The sequence below is a fragment of the Caretta caretta genome, chromosome 3 (genome assembly GCF_965140235.1).
Source record: "Caretta caretta isolate rCarCar2 chromosome 3, rCarCar1.hap1, whole genome shotgun sequence".
In the NCBI taxonomy this organism is placed as follows: Eukaryota; Metazoa; Chordata; order Testudines; family Cheloniidae; genus Caretta; species Caretta caretta.
Window position 1 is genome coordinate 115,838,008 of NC_134208.1, and position 20,924 is coordinate 115,858,931.

The 20,924-nt window shown below is 41.3% G+C and overlaps 1 protein-coding gene across 6 annotated transcripts in view; it reads left to right on the top strand.

Moving 5' to 3' along the window:
* Positions 1-20,924, top strand: part of CCDC170 (coiled-coil domain containing 170) — a 78,582-nt gene that overhangs the window by 40,149 nt on the left and 17,509 nt on the right. For all 6 annotated transcript variants that reach the window (XR_007355774.2, XM_048844217.2, XM_048844215.2 and 3 more), the window contains exons 9-12: positions 6,191-6,391; positions 14,241-14,414; positions 15,272-15,514; positions 19,332-19,568. Coding sequence is in view for 5 of the 6 variants with exons in the window: in XM_048844217.2 (XP_048700174.2) it covers positions 6,191-6,391; positions 14,241-14,414; positions 15,272-15,514; positions 19,332-19,568 (855 nt within the window). In the remaining variant the exon portion in view is untranslated. The remainder of the gene's footprint in view (positions 1-6,190; positions 6,392-14,240; positions 14,415-15,271; positions 15,515-19,331; positions 19,569-20,924) is intronic.

Sequence of the window (20,924 nt, forward strand, 5' to 3'; positions counted from 1 at the left end):
CTGTCTGACACCAAAATGTATCCGGTGTCTCTTATCTGAATTAATCTTATTTTTGCTGTGTGACTTTGCAGCCCTGACCACATAGGAACTTTCCCAAAACATTCCTTCTGTTTGGATTGTTAGCAAGTTAAACAAAAAACTCTGTATGACAGTGGAGGTGTAGGTACTTAAAGATACTGAGTCTGCCTCTGATCTTGTTTGTACCCACATAACTCAGGTGACTTGGACATTACAGTACATCTGTTTTATACCAGTTTAAGTGAAGTCAGAATCAGACCCAGTATTGCTTAAATGTTCATATGTATTGGGAAACATAAAGTGGCATTGTTTAGCATAAGCTGGCATCTGAAAATGAATATATTTAATTTTATTGGAAAACAAGTCAAAAGTTAATTACTGTTCAAGGTGAGGAAATGGTGCATGCTAATGACCTAAGCAAAAGGCCATAAAATGAAGGTACACACCCACCTCCACCTCTACCTTGCTGCACATGTGAGTGAGCTTTCTTCTGGACAGCTGTAGGTTGAGGGAGAGCAAGAAGTTTTTCTGCTGTGCTATATAGATAATATTTCAGTACTTTGTACACTGAGCTTTGTTCTCACTAAGCATTGCTTTTTGTAGTGTTTGATTCAAGAGTTTATTTCCACAAGTTTTATTTTATGATGATCTTTCCATTTTCTGATGTGACAATAATATCAACTTAAATTCAAAGTAACCTGAACTGGGCCTTGGATACTGTTAGTTTGGGACAATCACTTGTGGCTACCTAGAAGAGCAACTAATTCTGACATTGAAAACCAGAATCTTAAGGATGAGACAGCCCAAGTACAAAGTAAACATTGCTGCAAGGAGGCAGGCTTGGCCAGTATGGGTATTGGGAGAACCAAACGGCCTGAAGGGTATACATACAGAGGTATTTGAGGTTCATGATGGAAAACTATGGCTCTACACACTGAAAAAGTGACCCACAGTTAGACTGTCCAAAGCTGCAGGTAAAGCTTATTGGAGGACTCTTTTTAAGGAAGAGTAGTTTTCTCCATTGCAGTATATTGGTTTTTCAAAGGTACCAGAGAAGGCAAAATCATTTAAGATGTTTTAAAGGTAAGAACTGTAGTATCACATGTACGTGTGTGTATATTTTCCAACAGAAAATCTGTGTTTAAATGAAGTTAATTTTGGAAGTACATATGAGATGTTTAGGGTAAAACAATTATAGGGGCATAATTGTCCCCAAAATAAGTGGTATAAACCCAGGAAATTCAGAGTGAAAGTTGAATGTAAGAAATCCAAACATGAAGGTATGGAGATGCACTTTTCCTTAACCAAACTTAACTCTGCCCTATAGTATCATCATGTTGTAACTAGACAATTGTAATTAATGCATAATAGTTGTTGAAGTTGCATGTTAGATTAAATTGTTTTCTAAAGACACATTAGATTGTTTTAAATCCTCACGCCTACATTACACACTACATGAAAAGATGTGTTTTAACTTGGATTAGCTAACTTGGGTTCAAATAACAGTGAAGACGCAGCACCTTGGTTTTTTACCTGGGTTAGCTGCTCAAGTTGAAGCCTCTAGGGCAGCTCAGGGTTGTACTTGAGCTGCTGAACCAAGTTAAAAGCTGTGTTGCCATGCTGTTTCAACCCAAATTCCTCCAGCAGGGTTAGCTAATCTGAATTAACACCACACCTTGTTACAGAGGCAACATGCAAATGTTGATATTGTAGGTGGGCACAATTTAAAGGTTCAGGAGGGAGGGTGTTTGACCGCCCCATGTGTCGCCTCTCAGCGTAGACATACTCTTAGTGTCACTACAGGGCAGAATGAAGGTTGTTTGGGTGCCACGACTGGGCACCCCTGCTTTAAATGCAAAACTCATGTTGGCCTTAACTATGGAGCTACAGCCTGTGCCTCCATAGTATTTTTATTTCATCTTTAAAATAATAAAGGGGAGAGAAGAGCAAATCTTCCCTTTTCCTTTCTTTGCCTTCTGCCCCTGTAAATTTGTTACTTTTTTTCATCATTTTCTAAATAAAAAAAACATGGGGAGGATTTTTAGCTATATATCAATTACCACTGAACTCAGTAAATACAAAGATACCAAAAAAAAAGTCGAACGTGCAAGCTGAAGAAACTTTATAATTTGGCAACTATCTGTCACAGGTATGGGGGACAAGGAGTTAATTTATCTGCCTTGTCCCAAAGTGAAGCACTCTAATAAAGAAGTATGGACTGCTTCTCTCAGGAGAGTTTCTTTATGAAGGTCAGACCTTGAAATAACTATGTGAGAAAGGACTTGGGAATGATTCCTTTCAGAGCATGCTCAAGAGAGTGTAGGCTGTTCTGTGTTTTTAGTCTAGCTTCTCTTGCACGCACTTGTTGGAGACCCCAGGGCATGGCCACTACTTAAGTCAAGGGAATGGAAGGCCATAAGAGTCAAGAAAGTCTCCCTGCTAAAGACCTAAGGGTTTCTTCTTAACCCCCCCCTTAATAAAATTCAGGCCTGGCTGGTTTAAGTAAGCTCTTTTGCTCTTAAAACAATGTTGCAGCCGCAAATAATGCCTTATAGTGTAAGGTTTGCTAACGCCAAGTTAAAAATAATAAAAAACAGCTACAAGGCCAGACAAAATGTGCTGGTTGTTTAAGTTGCTAAAACTGCTTGTTAAAGGTTGCAAAAAATAAACATTGTTGTAACCCATATAAAAAAGGCAAAGTATTTGTGCAAAGTTTTAGTTGGCTAATGTGTAGTGCAGTAGCATTAAAAAATATAAAAGTGTGTGTAATAACCTGCTCTGGTGTGCAGAATTTAAAATTCTATTCTCCCTGTACCTTGTTTGCAGCTGAAAAGAAACTTTTCTGCTTCTCCACCCCGTTGTAATTATTAAGTAAAGCACACCGGGTAACAAACCCCTGCTGTTTTGCCTCTCGGCACTAGGTGCCGGCAACACACTCATGAATGTAGAAAGTGTAATTGTTTTTCAAATCTTAATGTAAGGCTCCAATCCTACAAAGTTATATGCCTGCGCTAACCTTTTAGCCTGGGCAGGGTCCCACTGGAACTCTGTACCAACCAGTCCCTTTCTAGGATTTGAATCAAAGTTTAAGATGGAGTGTATATACTTTGCAGCCGGATGGTCAGTGAAGGGATTAAATGCCTTCAATGAGGTGACAGAAAAGAGGCCATTTTTAGAGCTTTAATTGCCTATACATTAGCCTATCCTATTACCTGGATGACTTCTCAGTATTCCAGTCAGCTTATAATAGATATTGAATGTGTCTGGCTAAAAATCGCTACAAACCTTTCTGCAATTGGGTATTTAACCCGGTGAAATGGACAAATGCCTGGCAGTAATTGAATCTGTTACAAGTGTAATTTAATCTGTAGAAAGCCCAGAGGTATGTCCTTTTAAAAAGAAATCAACACATAAAATGACAAGTGCCCAGTATTATAAAGTCTCTTGTGGGAAAGAGATGTTGCTATTAATTATTGTCCTACAGCAGTTAAAATTTAAAATCACAATCATTTTAAAGCTTCTAGATCAGGTCTTGAGCACTGTAAGTGTCAGCAGGGTTCAGATATTTTTACTTAATCTGAACCACACCTATAGTCATATTACAGGCAAAAGTACTATTAAACTCCACAGTTCTTTCCCCAGTGTAATGACTGAAGAATCTAATGCTGGTCTACATTTAAAAATTAGATCCACCCAGCTGTGTAGCTCAGGGATGTGAAGAATTCTTTCATCAGCCTAGCTACCACTCCTCGGAGAGGGGGATTAACTGCATCGGTGGAAAAACCCCTTCCATCTACGTAGGAAGCATCTCCCCAGGGCCCTAGAGTGGCCCAGCAGCAATGCTGTAGCTGTGCTACTATAGCAGACATAGTGTAGACAGGCCCTAAGAATAAATGGGTTGTCCTCTTCAAACACAGTACATACTTTTGCAATTATGGGACTGACCTGATCCAAAGCCCATTGAAGCCGGGGAATGTCTGTTGATTTAATGGGTTTTGAATCAAGCCCTAATGCTTTTCCAATTGAAATAAATGGCAACATTTGAGTGGCAGCATCACGAGATGCATATTTCACTCACTGAGGCCTGGTCTACACTAAAAAGTTAGGTCAACCTAGCCACATTGCTCAGGGGTGTGTACAATCCACACCCATGAGTGATGTCGTGAAGCCGAGCTAACCCTCTGTGTAGACTAGGTCAAAGGGAGAAGTGGATTACCTACACCAACAGGAGAACCCTTCCCATCAGTGTAGGTAGTGTCTACACTGAAGCATTACAGCAGTGCCGCTGAAGCGTTTCCAGGGTAGATAAGCCCTTAGGTGAATCCACACCTCTTACTCTGCCACCCCAAAATATCTCTGTTCTGCAGAATTAGTGTAGCTTTATTGTGCATGGGAGTGTGTTGCAGAGCTCTGCTGTGTGCAAGCAGCCTCCTGGATGTCATTGTACAGGAGAAAAAGAGGATGGGGCTGGGTGCCTTTCTTCTGTCATCTTTCAAAGATGAACCAGGTAAAGCAGCTGCAGTTTCTGCAGCCTGATGGAGGACTCCTCCTCCCCTGCTACCAGTTTCTCCTCCAATCTAATGAGGGCTAGAGTTCCCCTTAGTGACATACAATAGAAAATAATGTGTTTATTGGTTGTTTTTTTTTCTCTTTAGGTTGTATTTTGTTGTTGGGTCATTCCTCTCAGTGTGCAATCAATATTTCCCTAAAGCCTTTTTGGTCCTGGTTCAATTTTGCCATTTTATTTAACACTAACCCAAGGCTACAGCCCTTACATTTTGATAAGTGTCACTGAAATTAATGGCAGTTTTATGTGTGTAAATCAGGAACCAGGCCAGTTTGTAAATATGAGGCCAACAGATGCTAGAAATGAAGGGACTGTTGGATGAGTATCTGAGGGTGGAATTAAAAATGAACATGCAATGCAAACCAAATAGCTACAGGAAAATAAAATGAGAGGGGGAAAAAAAACAACCTTTTGAATATGGCCAAGTAATTTAACATTTGGCAGCATTGTAATTAGCCATCTTGTTGCTATTTCCTGTTATTAAACAATTCATTTTTTAATTCCATTCCATTGAGTTTATTGGTTAGCGAATAACATAAGTGTTGTCAAGTTAATAGAGAACAGCTAAATGATTTTTGGTTTATATTGTGAGTTTTAGTTCTTATCCGCTTTAGAAGAAAATGTGTTCAGCAAACTCATTTTAATCAAGTGGTGCTTAACAGCACAGTAACACTGAGTGGAGACATTTTTAAAAGAAATTTCAGTTGTCCCTGGTGAACCCTAGGTTCTCTAATGTTGACCAGGACAAGCAAACACATTTTAATTTTTTTTTAACACTGTCTACACTAGGGGGTAACATGTTTGTAAAACGCACTTAATTAAAATGTATTAGTCAATCTTTCTAAAATGTTCCGTTTTTCCAGATTATATGCAGACTGGAATTTGTGGCCCTATTTTAATTGAAATTGATTACCAATTAACTCAAGTTAGCTAACATCTTTGTAAATGTTAATCTAAACACTCCACATTTCAGGACAGAAGTTTTTGTTTTATACCCTAGGATGAAATTTAGGGTAAATTGTGAATGGGTGTTCTGGAATGATCACGGAGTGTCTGGATTAATTTTTACAAAAGAACGAGGAGTCCTTGTGGCACCTGTGACTCCTCATTGTTTTGGGGGGAACAGACTAACACGGCTACCACTCTGAAACCATTTACAAAAGACTTAGCTACTTCAAATTATTTGGCAGCGTAGGCATAGATAATCAGGTCTTTGTGGTGTTCTCCATTTCTGATTCAGTAGCTCACTGCAGCATTTTTTCCCCAGCAGCTTCTATCATTTTTTCTGAAGAAGAGCTCGGTAAGCTCGAAAGCTTGTCTCTCTCTCTCACCAAGAGAAGTTGGTCCAATAAAAGTTATTACTTCACCCCCCTTGTCTCTCTAATTTCCTGGGACCAACACAGCTACAAGAACACTGCATACAACATTTTTTCTGATTTTTGGTTTATATTGTGAGTTTGTTTCCTTTCTTTTAAAAAAATTGTTTATTTATAAGTGGGAAATCTTCCACTGTTTGGTAGCTTGGGGATGCATCTTTCTTGTGTCTCTACCATGTATATGTCAAGTTAACTCAGTCTCTGTCTTGTTGGTTTTCTTGTTTCCCAGATGGTGTCCCAGCTTGAAGCCCAAATCGCTAAACTGACTGAGCAGCTGGAGAATCAGACGAGATTGCATCAGGAGGCTCTGCAAAAGGCCAGGAAAGCAGAAAAACAATTTGAGACACTCCAGGAGCAATTGATGCGTCTGGATGGGGAGTTGGTGTCTGGAGACGTGATGCGAGATGATTTGAAGCTTGAGAAACAAAAAGTAACAACATAGGTTATTTCCATTTGTGGGAATGTTTTTCACAAGCCAGAGATATAGCTGAGCGTCTTTATTGTATTTTAGTGCAGCGGTTCTCAATCAGGGGTCCGCAGCCTTTCAAGGGGGCTACGCGGCCTTGTGACTGAAGCTCCCATCCCCGCCCCCTAACACTCCCCGAGGAACTGAAGCCAGGAGGTGTGGGGCTGAATCCCTGAGCTCTGGTGCTTCCTGTGGGGCAGAAGCCCTGAGCCCATGGGCAGAGTTGGGGATATGGAGGGCATTGCCCCTCTCCGCCAATTGCAGCGAAAGATCACGACAGTCCCGGGGAGGCAGCTCCATACCCCCCACCCCATTTCCTCTCCCCACCCCCTGGCCAGGTTGGAGGTAGGAAGCTGGAGCCAGGCAGCGTGGGCTAGCTGCTGCTCTGGCTGGTATCATGGAGCAGGCAGTGGCAGCATTGCCTTGTCTCCTGCTGGTGCCCCATGTTGAAGCTGTTCCTCAGGTCCCAGCCCCCTTTGCTCCCACAGAGGCAGCTGGTTAGGCAACCTGGCTCCGTGGCTGGCAGACCCCTCCGGGAACAGGGACTGCAGGGGAACCCTCCCAGCACACAGCCCCTAATACCCCTTTCCCTATACCCTGAGCTACCCCACTGCCTGCACACAGCCCCTAGCCACCCCCTCTCTGTACCCTAAGCTACTTTCAAACTTTTTGAGCTAAGCTATAATTAAGTTATAATTTTTGGTTGCGTGCCCCCCCACCCCCAACCCAGACAGTCTGGGTGGCCAGCTAAGGTGAGTCAGGGGATGGAGGTGGCACTTCCTCCCTGGACCCTGCCATGTGGAGGTGTCTTGAGCCCCGCTGGCTCCTGCCCCCCTAAATAGAAGTCAAATTATGCCTATGCCCAAGGCCCCTGCCCTGAAGCCCCCCTCCCCTGCTGCACTCTGGAGTCTTTATAGCCTGTCAAGAGGGGCCTCAGAGAGAAAGTTTAAGAATCCCTGTTTTAGTGAGTACTCAAACTGTGAGTTCACATGCTGGTGCTTTGGGGCATATAAAACTTTTAAATAAGGACTTGAAATGTTAACTGATACCTAAAGGACTAAACTAACTAGCCAGAGAGGTAGAGAAGAAAGATAAAGGTAGGTGTCCAGGTCATCAGTCCAGGACCAATGCTTTGGTGCGAAGCCGGTGACTGTTTTGAGCTGTCTACCAGACAGCTGTTTCTGGACACTGGTCCTCCACCTTTTGTATCAGTGTCTTGCTAATACAGCAAATTTTGGTAAATTTTAACCTCCACCTCTAGCTACAGGAAGGGAGATGGAGCTTTCTGTTTAATCCTCCCACTTCTCCCATAAGGGAAGAGGCTTTTCATTTTTTTTACTTGTCTCCAGATGTCTGCTGCAAGGAGGTGGTGTGAGGAAGAGGTCTTTCTTCGCTACTCTGCCACCCATCAGCAGTCTCTATATTTTGGGTTCCGCTCCTCAATGAATAGCTCCAGTTCCTGCCTCTGCTCCATATTCGTATGCTCCATATTCGTATGCTCCATATTCCCAACTAGCAGCAGCATTAATCAGAAAAGATTCTTGACAGTTTCACACTCCTGGATGCCAAGGGCAGCCATGAAATTGAACAAGATCTTTTTAATTTACTTCTGTTGCTGTTTTGCAAAAATGAGTAGCAGCAGAGGGGCTAGTGCTCTTTGTCTGCAAAGAGTTTTATGTCATTGCCTTCTGAAAAGGGTAAGGGAAAATAATAGAAAAAAAACAACTAAAATTCACCCGAATGCACAGAAAACCTTCTAGTTGTTCCCAGATTCCTGGTTTATTTGAAAAATCATCCCTTAAAAATGTTTCTACCCTTTTTTTGCTACACCCAGCGAGGCTTCCCCTACTTGTACCTCCATGGCAAGCTAATATACGCTGGGTTGTTAATAACTAAGGCAAACTATGAAGAGATATCATGTAGTTCTTTCCTATGGCACCAAATCAAATAGTATTGTTTCAAGTTATCTTTCCTGGCCAATGTTAATTTTTCCAATGTGTTGGATAAATAATTTAAGCAGTCAGAAAGAACAACTGAGGTTTCAGATTTCCATTTCTTAAGTATTCATTAGCCTAACTTTGAATAGAACTTTTAGGGGTCCCACAAAATGTATTCAGCAATAAGAGCAGGGACCAGTAATTTGGAGAGACAGTCCATGCAGGATAACATACTGGACCCAATGCTGCAAGAAGCTAAAAGCTCTTAACAGTGCTTAGGATTGGATCCAATATTTATACAAAGATGTTGGCATATCATTGCCTGCTTTGGCTAGAGCGATTAGCCAATAGTAGGGGCATTGCTGGGTTGTTTCCACTGGGAGGAGAAATGAATGAGTCAGGTATAGTCTCTGGTGCAATCTAGTTTATTTCCAAACATGTAAACAATGTCCTGTTTCCCTGAACACAGTAGAAACAAACAGGTAGTTTTCTTGCTCACGATTTCCAAGTCTACCCCTCCGGTCAGTTCTGTGCCCAAGGAACTTGATCTTTCTGCCCCCTCTCAGGGTCACCATTGTTTCTCTCCCTGTCCACTGGCTTTTTTAAAGTAAGCAGACATGCACAAACACACACACCCCCCCCATGCCAAACACCCCCTAGCCACTGCATTTGCAGCCTGTCCCAAGGAAATCCCTCAAACCATATGGCTTAGCTTCTGATCAGGACTCAACATGCGGCATGTTGCCTTAGGTGGTGGCTTCTGTTGTCTCCAGCTATCTCACTACATCAAAGAGTTGAATTGCTCCTTCCACTTAGCCTGAAAGAAGGGCGCTTTGCGCACACCTATCATCATTAACCAAGTCTGTGATTGTCTATAGATCAAAGACCTGCTTGATGGTAGCCATTAACACTGCCTAACCATGCTTTTCTTTTCAATCTGAGTTCTTACAGAGAAGTTACTAACACCAGACATGTTCAACAAAATACTCTTTTTAAGTCATTTGCACTAAGCCTTATTTTTTTTTTCAGGGCCCTAGTGACAGGACTACAGACCTATATCAATATAACTATGTCACTCAGGGGTAGTTACATTGACCTAACCCCCTGTGTAGACAACGCGATGCTGATGGGAGAGCTTCTTCTGCCAACCTAACTACTGCCTTTTGGAGCGGTGGATTAACTACGCTAATGGGAGAAGCTCTCCCACTGGCGTAGTAGCATCTTCACTAAATCACAGCAGTGCGCTGTAGTGCTGTATGTGAAGACAAGCCCTAGGAGAGAGAGGCTGGCAGGATTCTCAGCCAAGCGGTAGGTCTAGAAGCTAATCTCCTTACATGAGCAAGATTACTGATTCCTTGTGCCTCTTGCCTCCCCATAGTCTGATTCATCATCATCATCGCTCCCATAACCACATTGGTCATTGGGGCACCATCACTGATAAGCAATCAACCAATTGTCTCCACCCATGATGATTGTGTATCAGTGCTTGAGTCTCCGCAAAGTCCATTCCTGTCCACTCTTTTATGTTGTCAGTCCATCTCTTCTTCTGTCTACCTCTTCTTCTCTTCCCCTGTACTGTCCCTTGGAGGGTGATCTTGGATAGGCCAGATATTATTACATGGCCATACCACTTCGGTTTGCACTTCTTCACGGTCTTCAGGAGGCCTTCATATGACCCAGCGCATTGGGTGATGATGTTCCGGACCTCTTCATTAGTGATGTGGTCGAAGTAGGAGATGCCCAGGATTTTAAGGAAGCATCTCATCTCTACTACCTGCATTTTCCTTTCAAGTATTGATGCAAGGGTCCATGTATCGCACGCATATGGAAAAATGGAGATGACCAGTGCGTGCAGCAGTTTCAGTTTGGATTCCAGAGAGATGTTCTTATTCCTCCAAATTGGCTTTAACTTTGCCATTGTTGCTGCTGTTTGTGCAGTTCTTACCAGAATTTCTGCCTTTGATCCTTCATCAGTGATGATTGCCTGCAAATATCTGAACTGTTTCATTGTCTCCAGCTCTTGTCCACTGACAGTGATATCTGAGCTGATCCCATCATGTTTGTTTGTCATCAGCTTGGTTTTCTCTGCACTGATTTTCAAACCGTATTTTGCAGAGGTTTCATCCACTCGTTTCAGAAGGTTGGCAAGTTCATCTTTGTTGCCTATCAGGCCATCAATGTTATCAGTGAACCAAAGATTTGAGATTGTTCACCCCCCCAATGCTGACTGTGCATATGTGATCTTCCAGGGCATCAGTCATTTTGCACTCCAAGTAGATGTTGAGCAGTGTGGGTGAAAAAAGGCAGCCTTGCCGGACTCCAACAGTGGTACGAAACCACTCTCCTATTGTGCCATTGAGAACTGCACTGCTGGCCTTGGCATACAGTTATTTAATAAAAAGAAAAGGAGTACTTGTGGCACCTTAGAGACTAACCAATTTATTTGAGCATAAGCTTTCGTGAGCTACAGCTCACTTCATCGGATGTATACTGTGGAAAGTGTAGAAGATCTTTTTATATACACACAAAGCATGAAAAAATACCTCCTCCCACCCCACTCTCCTGCTGGTAATAGTCCTTTTAGATAAGCTATTACCAGCAGGAGAGTGGGGTGGGAGGAGGTATTTTTTCATGCTTTGTGTGTATATAAAAAGATCTTCTACACTTTCCACAGTATGCATCCGATGAAGTGAGCTGTAGCTCACGAAAGCTTATGCTCAAATAAATTGGTTAGTCTCTAAGGTGCCACAAGTACTCCTTTTCTTTTTACAAATACAGACTAACACGGCTGTTACTCTGAAACCAGTTATTTAATAGTAAGAATAAGCTTATGACTGACACTGTGCTTCTTCATGGTTGTCCAGAGAGCTTCATGCCATACTCTGTCAAACACCTTACTGAAGTCAACAAAGACGTGGTAGAGGTCCTGCTGGTGGTGTAAGTACTTCTCACACAGAACGCGAAGATTAAAAATCTGTTCTCTGGTACTTCTTCCAGTATGAAAGCCAGCCTGTTCTTCAGCGATGATATCTGTTTCTTGCTTCAAGCTGTTCAATATGACTTTCAGCATTACTTTGCTCGGATGGCTAATTAATCTTATAGTTCGGTAACTCTGACACAATTGCAGGTTGCCTGTCTTTGGCAGAGTGATGATTAGTGACTGTCCATGTGGAGGGTCACTGACCGGTCTGCCAGATCTTGTTGCAGATCTTGGTGAGTACATCTATTACTGTTTTTCCTCCAAATTTCATCAGTTCAGCTGGGATGTTGTCAATACCTGTAATCTTTCTGTTCTTGAGTGATTTCACAACTGTCTCCACTTCTTCATGCAGTATTGGAAAGTCATCCTCCTCTGTTGAATCTGGGCTGTCTACGACATCTCCATTTGCCTGGTGATTGTATAGATCAAAGCAGTAATTTGTCCACCTATTGATGATGTCCTTTTCTTCTGAAGGTTGTTCCCTTCTTTTTCTTGAATTGTGTTAGCTTTGGTCCATCTTTCCTTCGTGAAATCTTTTGCTATTTTTATTATTGATACACTCTCTTCAATTTTAGAGCATTGTTTTTTTGATCTATATCTTCTTGGCCACCTTCATTCCTTTCTTGATCTTTCTGCCAATCACTCTGTATTTATCAGTGCTGTTCTTGTCTCTCGAGTTCTCTTCTAATGTCACATATTTGTAGTATTTCATTTGTGACCCAAGGTTTTATCTTACAGTGGTTCCCAAGAATGTCCATTGCTGCCTTATTCATTACAGCATTGAAATTGTTGGTCATTGTTTCTACGTTTTCCTCTAGAACAAGCAACGGAGCAAATTTTTCACTGATCATTGCTTGGAATGACTCTGCAATGCTTCAGTCTCTAAGTCTTTCTAAGTCAAACTTGATTTTGGCGAACTTTGGCCTAACGATTTTCCTTAGTCACAGCCAAAAGTTTAGCATCACAAAGTTGTGATCACTTCCAACATCAGCACATGGGAAGCTCCTTGTTTTAGCTCTGTTGATCCCAGAACGAAATTGGTTTTGCACCGTGTTGTAGTTGATCTGACTGTGATGTAAACCATCAGGTGCATGCCATGTTGATTGTATGGATGCTTTAAGTACTCCTAATGTGTTTGCAAGAACCAGATTGTTATAGCTGGCAAACTCCAAAAGTCTCAGGCCTCTATCATTGGTTACCACATTACAGAAAGGGCCACAATAATCTCGCCAATCTGCCTGTACATCAGTACCCACTTTAGCATTCCAATCCCCTTCTACAATCAGGATATCTTTCTTGTGTACCTTATCAATGATGTCTTGGAGCTGATTATAAAAATCTTCAATTTGCTCATCGTCATAGTCTGTTGTAGGGGCGTAGACTTGTACCATTGTGATATTGAATGGTACTGTGTTTAGACAGATGGAAATAAGCCTGCTGTATATTGGGTGGCATCCTAATACTGAATTCTTGATATCCTTATGGACAAGAAATCCTATGCTGTTGACATGTTTGTCCTCTCCACTGTAATAGAGTACATGGCCTTCCTCCATTCATGCCTCTCCAAAGTTCTTTCATCTGACTTCAGAGATTCCTAGGAGGTGCCAGGTGTATTTTTCCTATTCTGTCCCCTGTGGGTTCAGGGACAGAATAGGCCCACTGCTTCTCCTGCATGTCATAAGAGGCAACTGAAAGTGGGCTGCCTGGAGAGGGATGGCCTCCACCAGGTTAGAAATTTCCCCAAGACACACCATTTGATGAGCAAGTCAACCATGTCCATACCAGATTGGTCACAGCCTGGGTAGTCTGATTAGGAGGAGAATATTCAATGCAGTGTGTTCTCTGAACCTGGGGATGACCTCCAGCTCTGTCTCTTTACACCTGAACTGCAGGCGATCCTGGAAGAAGTCACACAGAGAAGGGGATAGAAGGTTAAGAAAGATCCAATAGTTGAATCAGTAGATCTCTTCCACCTACTGTTTGTGCTGCTCTTCAGTCCACCATCACATTCTCTGTGTACCCTCTCCTAACACCTGACCTCTGATCTGCTGTCTCTGGTTTTGTTTTTGTACAGTTATCTCAGGAAGTATTCATGTTGTTTCAAACCTCATTATAGATAAAGTATAAGATAGGGGCAAAATCTAATTGTATTTAAAATGTCATTTCTCATTCCAGAACAATTAAACAAAATATTACACAGCAATGTCATGTGTGACAGTATAATACAAATTTGACTTGCAGTCTACCTATTAGATCAGTTGTGCTTGGCATGTATCATGGTAGGTTATCACCAAGGATCCGAGTTTGCTGTGATAACCCCTCCCCAAATTCTCTAATTAAAAAGAAACAGAAAAATCTGTGTTTTTCCACGATTTAAATAAATGCTGAACTTTAGTGTCCCTAGCCACAATATAGATAGGTATTGATTGAACACAATGTTTTATTGATTATATTTACAATTTTTAAGCTGAGAGCCCAAGCCCCACCCATTCTCCTGATTATCCAATCTGGCCCTGGTCCCAATTAGATTGGATAATTGGGGTTCCACTGTATATATTTTTATTTTTTCACAAAATGTAAAAACTAAAGATTCTCTGTAAAAACACAAATTCCATGATTTTCTGTGGCAAACATTTCTAGGATCCCTGGTGTCACTAAACTACTAAATACTATAGGTTTAACTCTTTTCTAGCAAATACCTATGAAGAGAGATCTGTTTGAGAAATATCTGAGTTGTATTAACTGTAAGAGGATACTAAGTGTGTGCTTCATGTTTTTGAAATGGTGATGGTTGGCTGTACTTCAATGGCTGCCAGCATAGAGGAAAATGGTTTGGATTCTTTAAGGGCTCTAAATGACTCCTTTTCTCTTCCCACTTACCCATTTCTTTTTTCAGTATCTTAAATTTCTGGAACAACTTTCAGATAAAATGAAGCTGGACAGCATTGCAGCTGAAATTGGGCTCTATATGAGTCTGGATGTGATTCTGGCCCGTGCAGAGCAGTTGGTCAAACTGGAAAGTGATGCAGTGATTGAAAACAAGACTAATGCGAACAACCTACAAAGGAAGGTAGGTAAAGGAGGGCTGAGTTCATCATCTCCATCTGTTACAAAGAAGAGCATTATTATTACTATATTTCATTAAAGTAGCTGCCAGGGAGACCCCAAACAAAATCAAAGCCCCACTTTGTACAAACACATACAAAGATACAGTCTGTCTTCCAAAGAGGAGATAATAAACATGTTTGCAACCCAGAGCAAATTACTGCATAGTAAAACAACAATAAAAAAGTAGGTCAATTGAACACCTCCTAACAACAATACTACTATTAGAGCATACCAAAAATATTTAAATGTAGAAGTATCCTTTTGTTGGCACAGTCTGCAAATCACATTCACTAAAGTTAATAAAACTTAACTAGTACTTTAGTAAATACTTGATCTTTTTGGTGTATTAAACTTCCAGACACAGCTATGATGTCATTGATTGAAATCTGTTACATGTGTTTGGTTTGACTCAAACACTATCAGCCATCCTGCTGTGGTTGAGCTCTTCACCAACTGTTAGGCTAACCTGCAGGATTACATATGTTTGTAATTGTAAAAAAGCAAGCTTAGGTGTTATGCATGATGCTTAAGTATAGGATAGGGTCGGTGTTCAACATGTAAGCAGTAAAATAGAAGGAGTGGTGGAGGTGGCCCAGGGAAGTAGTAAGAGGTGAGATATAGGGTGATTAGATAGAGATGACGTGCCTATGTAGGCCAGAGCAGAGTTGTACGGAGCTCTGCAGGAAACGATGAGAAGGTCAGACTTACAGAAATGTGCTTCAGAAGGACCAAACTTACAATGACAATCCATTCATGTAATTGCTGCTAAAGTTGGGTGTATGTTTGTTTTTTGAAATCCCCTTGTTCTCTTTAAACTAGTTGAAAGCTCAGAAAGAAAAGCTTGAGAGCAAAGAGCTGCATATGAACCTTCTGCGGCAGAAAATATCCCAGCTGGAAGAGGAGAAGCAAGTGCGCACAGCCCTGGCTGTGGAGAGAGATGAGGCAAACCTAACCATCAGAAAGTTACATAAGAAGGTGGAGAGGTTACAGAAGGAGCTGGGCCTGGCAAGAGACTCTAACACTGACCTCAAAGCCAAACTGTCTGACACCAATGAACTGAAAGTGGGTAACTTGGTTACATTTTACCGTTTCTGTTTACCAGTGGAGGGAAAAGGCTGAATACAATTGGAGCTCATTTTATATTATGAATAGTGTTCCACGTTTTCAGCTTTTTTTTGGTAAGAAATAATTCCAGGAATTTCTTGGTGTTTTCCAAACATTAAAACCAGGATGAAATGGGGTTAAAAATTAAAAAACAGGGAAAAAAGAAAAAAAAGTTCGTAATATACACATTTTACTACAGTATAATTAAAACTTTTTTTATGTACAAAGGTATCTTTTGTCTCTCTGAGCTAATATTTTTTCAAGAAATCCTGGTTTACGTACACTCGCATAGTTTTCTTCGAAGTATCCTCGCTCATGTTGAGCTTCTTGCTGTCTTGGAGGTAGTCCAACTTTGAAAGTAAGCGCTCTGTATTAATAGACCCCAGGGCTTGCTGTGCCACTTTGTTGAAGTTGGGAAGTGTGTCTTGATGACTGTTCCAAAAAGCCAGCAAATCCAGTTTACATTGTCAGAGTTAGGCATGTTCATGTAGGTAGTAAATTCCCTTTTCAGGGAAATTTTCAGGGAAATTTGAAATTTTATCTTTAGTGGCTGTCAAGGCTGAATCCCCACTCTGTCACTCAGAGTGCAGAAGGTGGGGGCCTGCAAGGATTCTAAAAATTAATACTTGCCACTCCAGGCTTGTATTACACTCCCAAGGTTACAGCTTTTCTTTGACCTTGGCTTGGTAAACCCTGCCACCACCCAAATGCAAAAAAAATCCCTTGAACCCAGGAAGGAGCACTTGTGAACTCTTCCCTGTGGGGTACCCTCAAGCCCTTTCACCCCCACCTCTGGGGAAGTGCTGAGAAAGAAAACAAAGAAAATTAGCTGTTGCCCCCAATTAATCAAACAGCATATGCACAAACCTCTTAGGACACCAAAAATCCAACCCTGTTCTTAAAAAAGGTAAATTTTAAAATTTAACAGAAAGAAAAAAAAATACACCTGGAACTTTAGGCTTTGGTAGATTTTAAAAAATTCCAAAACTTAAGCACTCAAAATAGCTTCTTGGGGGTTCAGCTTAAAGGTTGCAAGCAAACAAAAGCATCTGGGGTTAGCACAGAGGAGATCCACAAGCCAAAATAAAGAAATAACCTGATCATGTCTACCTAAACATTCCCTATCCCAATGAGTCCTGCTAGGTATGGAAAATTTTTCATATCTGGTTCAAACCTTACACAGCATTTTTGCTTATAGCATTGCTGCGCCGGGTTCCTGTAGCCCAGAGAGAGCAACCACAGACAAAGGGAAAGTTTATTTTCCCATTTTAAAAAGTTCTAGCCTTCCCATTGGCTCTTTTGGACAGTTGCCCACTTATTTTTCCTTTACCTGGGGGACTTTTTAACGCTTTACAGGTAAAGCAAGTAAAGAACAGCTACCAAGAGGGATTTTATAGCTAACTGGCTGGCTGGGTGTCCATCAAAGGGAGCTACCTCCCCCCCACTTTATTTATCACAGTGGCAAATCATTGAAACACTAGCATAACAGTCATACACCTTGAGAGGAAGGGGTACACACCTGGATGACATTTCAAACAGAATCTTCAGCACCAAACTCTTTGGGGTTCAGATTATGGGTCACGGTCATCTCCCATTTGTTGCTGAGCACGGTGTTGAAGGTTTGGAACGCTTTTTTGGTTTTCTCATGTTGTGGGGTTGGAAGGATTTCCAGAAGCAGCTGGGTTTTCTCGCTGTATTTTTCCCCTGCTACTTTTATGCTTAATTCAGATGAGATTTTGGTTGTCAGGATCTGGTAATTGTCTGTATTGGCAATCACGTTGGCAGTAGTCAGAGGAAAAAAATGTGTTTGTCATCCAGTGATTCCAAGTTTTCAACAATGAACATTACCTTGGTGGGCAGAATCTGGCAGTAATTTTGGTTATTTGCCAGTCTCTTCAGAGTTTCTGCTTTAGAACCAACAAACTCAGTCTGATCTGAGACATATTAGCACAGTCCACACATTATTTACATAACAGGCAGTGAAGTACAAGCTCATCCACTGATATGGCATAATGGGTAGGTAATTGGCAGTTGGCTCTGCATTCATCTTGCACTGTGTAAAACAAAGCCTTCAACTTGTTTGCATGCTTGAAATAACCCCGAATCCAATGATGTAAGATTTCACCTCTTTAATTTCTTCTATAGCAATAGCTGCTGACAGCGCAATGTTAATCAGGTTAGCAGGACAGGTAATAGGTAGCATCTCTGGTTACTGGTTGAGTTTAATTTCCCATGCAAACTTAGCCATGTAGGAATCAGAATCTGTGTTAGCTGTGGCCACGTTTTCCCAAGTTAGTTGGTACATCTCAAACATATCAGTTATTGCTGCCTCAACAAAATGGGTGTCAGCTAATGTCACATTAGCACTAAACAATGCAAGTTTATTCACTTTGAAATCAAAAAACAAAAACAAAAGGCCAAAAATTGGACAGTCCAAGGTATGAGGAGACTCATCAAAAATCAGCCTAGACACCACATTTCCATCAATTCGTTCCATCAGTTTAGATTCTAAAGCATTGTCATTTTCTTTCAGATATTTACCAGTGAGTTTGTCTGCATTAGGAATGGTTTTTGCTGCTGGACAGTATGGTTGCACAAAGTCACCAATAGGCCTCTTAGCAATTAACAGCAGCTGTCTGGTGAAACAAAGCACGCACAAATTCAGTGGCACAATCATACTGCGTCCTCTCACTAGGGTGTTAATGAAAGAAAGCTCCTGATATTGACTGTTTACCCAACAGCTCACTTTCCTCTTTAAGCTTCTTATGTCATTTGTTTTCAACATACTCTTTTATTCTGTTAGCGTGAGCACTAACCTCAACTCTGCAGTACTCGCAGCACAAGACATCCTCTTCACTCCTGTCTTTGATTTTCTTGAAAATTTCTAACCACTGATTTTCTTGTTGGTGTTCAGGTATAGATTTGCATTTTCACCCCAGGTTTACCTTTTTACCTTATCTTTATTTGTGGAGGATTGGTTGTTTAAATATCAGTGCCGCACTAAGCGCACACAAAGAAATAGGTGGGCAGCGTCTCCTTGTGAGCCAATCATAGTACAATACTAACATTGTTTAATTTTTCCAACCGCCACTGTGAGTGTGTTCTGTGTTTTACACTGTAGAACTGCTTCAGTCTCAGAACTGCAGGACACAACAATCGCCTAACGCGTTAGTGTTTAACAAAAATAAGTAAAGTGTGTGTGTGTATGTTTGTGTGTGTATATATATATATATATAGAGAGAGAGTGTACATTGATAAACAGGTGTAAATCAGTAAAAACTGAAAACACGAAACACTAACTATGAAGTATAATAACATATGTTAACGGTGAACTACTGAAATCTGTCTGTGTGGCAAAGAAAGCAGTATAATAAAGTCAAGAGATCTGTAATATTTTGGAATCTGTCATTGACCTCTAAGTATGTACTACATAGCATCTGTAAATAATGTCCAGAACACTTGGAGTTAATGTTATGGAATGTGGAATACCCAACATGGCTACAGTTGAACACATTCCAATGTGTGTTGCTTTAGTTGTCCTCAGAAAATTTATTCTGTCAAACCTGGGAGAAAAAGTTTTGAACTGAAATGAAACAGTTTTAGCTTTTCACTAGTTCTGAATTTCTTGTGAAAATGTTTGTTGCTTTACAGTAGCAAAAAGCTATCTTCAGCTCAGCAGAAAAAAAAAGCATTCTAGAATAGCCATCTTCGCTATTGGGTTCTTATAAATGGCAATGTGAAGAACTTAATAGTCCTCTAATCGTTGATCTTGTAGGTCAAAACTCTGGAGCAGACTAGAACCATTGAGGAACTAAACAAGTCTCAAGGCAAGCTGGAAAAGATGAAGGAGAAGGCTGAGAAGCAGCTGATCTGTGTCAAATCTGAATTACAGTTTACGGAGCATGAAGCTAAGGAGGATAAAGAAAGGGCCAGGAGTATGCTAGAAGCAGTTACCAGTGAACTGAAGGCGCTTAAAACAATCCTGGCAGAGGTATCAAAAAGAGAAAGGCAGGTAGGTATAAATATGATAGACAATTGGTAGATGCCATTTGGAAACTGAGAACTTGGTATCTGGACGAATTATACTGCCATTCTGAAAACGTGTGTGTTAGTATTAAGGTTTTACTGACATGAGTTTGAGATGGCTGCATTATTGAAGAGTGGCAAAGTCATCAGAGTTATGCAACTCATCCCAAAAGAGTGCCAAATAAGACTTTTTGTGTCACTGTACGCCACTAAGTGTTCAGTTCATACCACGTTTTGGAGAAGTTAGATTAAAAAATATTTAGAACTCCAACTTCTTTGTTACTGATTCAATTTTTCATATTTATCAGCCAGTAAAACCTAGTTATTTTGCCATGTATAGGCAATGGATTCATGGACAATTCAAAAATATTTTTAAAATATATCAAAGGTAACTTTTTTGGTTAACAAACCAGGTGTCAGGACTGAGACGTGGGTGGTCTGATCTAGTGGTTAGAACCTGAGCAATGCTTGGTGGTTAATGCCAGGGATAGAGTTGGTAGCCAGAGCCCTGGGCCAAAGCTGAAGTCAGAACCAAGAATCAATCCAAGGACTAGAGCCAGAGCCAAGAGTCAGTAATCAGGGTCAGAGCCGGAGCCAGAAACCAGGCACGGATCAGAACAGGGCAAGAGCAGATTGGAGCAGGACCAGAGCAAGGCCAGAGCCAAGACTGGATACAAGGCAGGAGCAAGGCTGGGAACAAGGCAGGAAAAGGAGAGATAGCAGTTGTGGGTGTAAGCACTGAACAGCCAGCAAACTGCTGCTTCTGCTGAGCTTAAATGCAGACCTTTTTGTCTCCTTTTAGCCAATTAGGTGGGCTGGCCAATCAGGCAATTCTGCTGCAGCCCAGCTGGGCTCATTAACCTTCCTGAATGCTGAGCTGGCTAGCACTAGGCTCTGTCAAGGGAACTCAATGCCAGGGTTCCTGACAGTAGCTCACTGGCAGGAGCACCTTCTTTCGGATGGACCCAATGAAAATCGCATACCAATCTTGATTCATGAACGTTCTCTGCTGGCTGCCATGACTGGTCATCAGGACCGTAGTTGTCCTAGTACACCAAGCAATTAAACTTGCTTGGAGTCAAGAATCTGTCAGACAAGGTCCTCTTCTTGTCCAGGGACTGTTATGGGCAGCAGCGGTGGGTTGGATTAACCAAAGAAGGGGTTACGTAGGTAAGGTTTTAGGAGAGAGACTTGAAACACTGGATGGGTCTTCACTGACTCTGGTCATTGAAGCTTGAGTGTCACCAGGTTGATCTGCTCAAGGATATCGAATGGACCTAAGTATTGGTGAGCCAGCTTAGCTGATGGTTGGGTTAATTTCAGATTCTGAGATGATATAAAG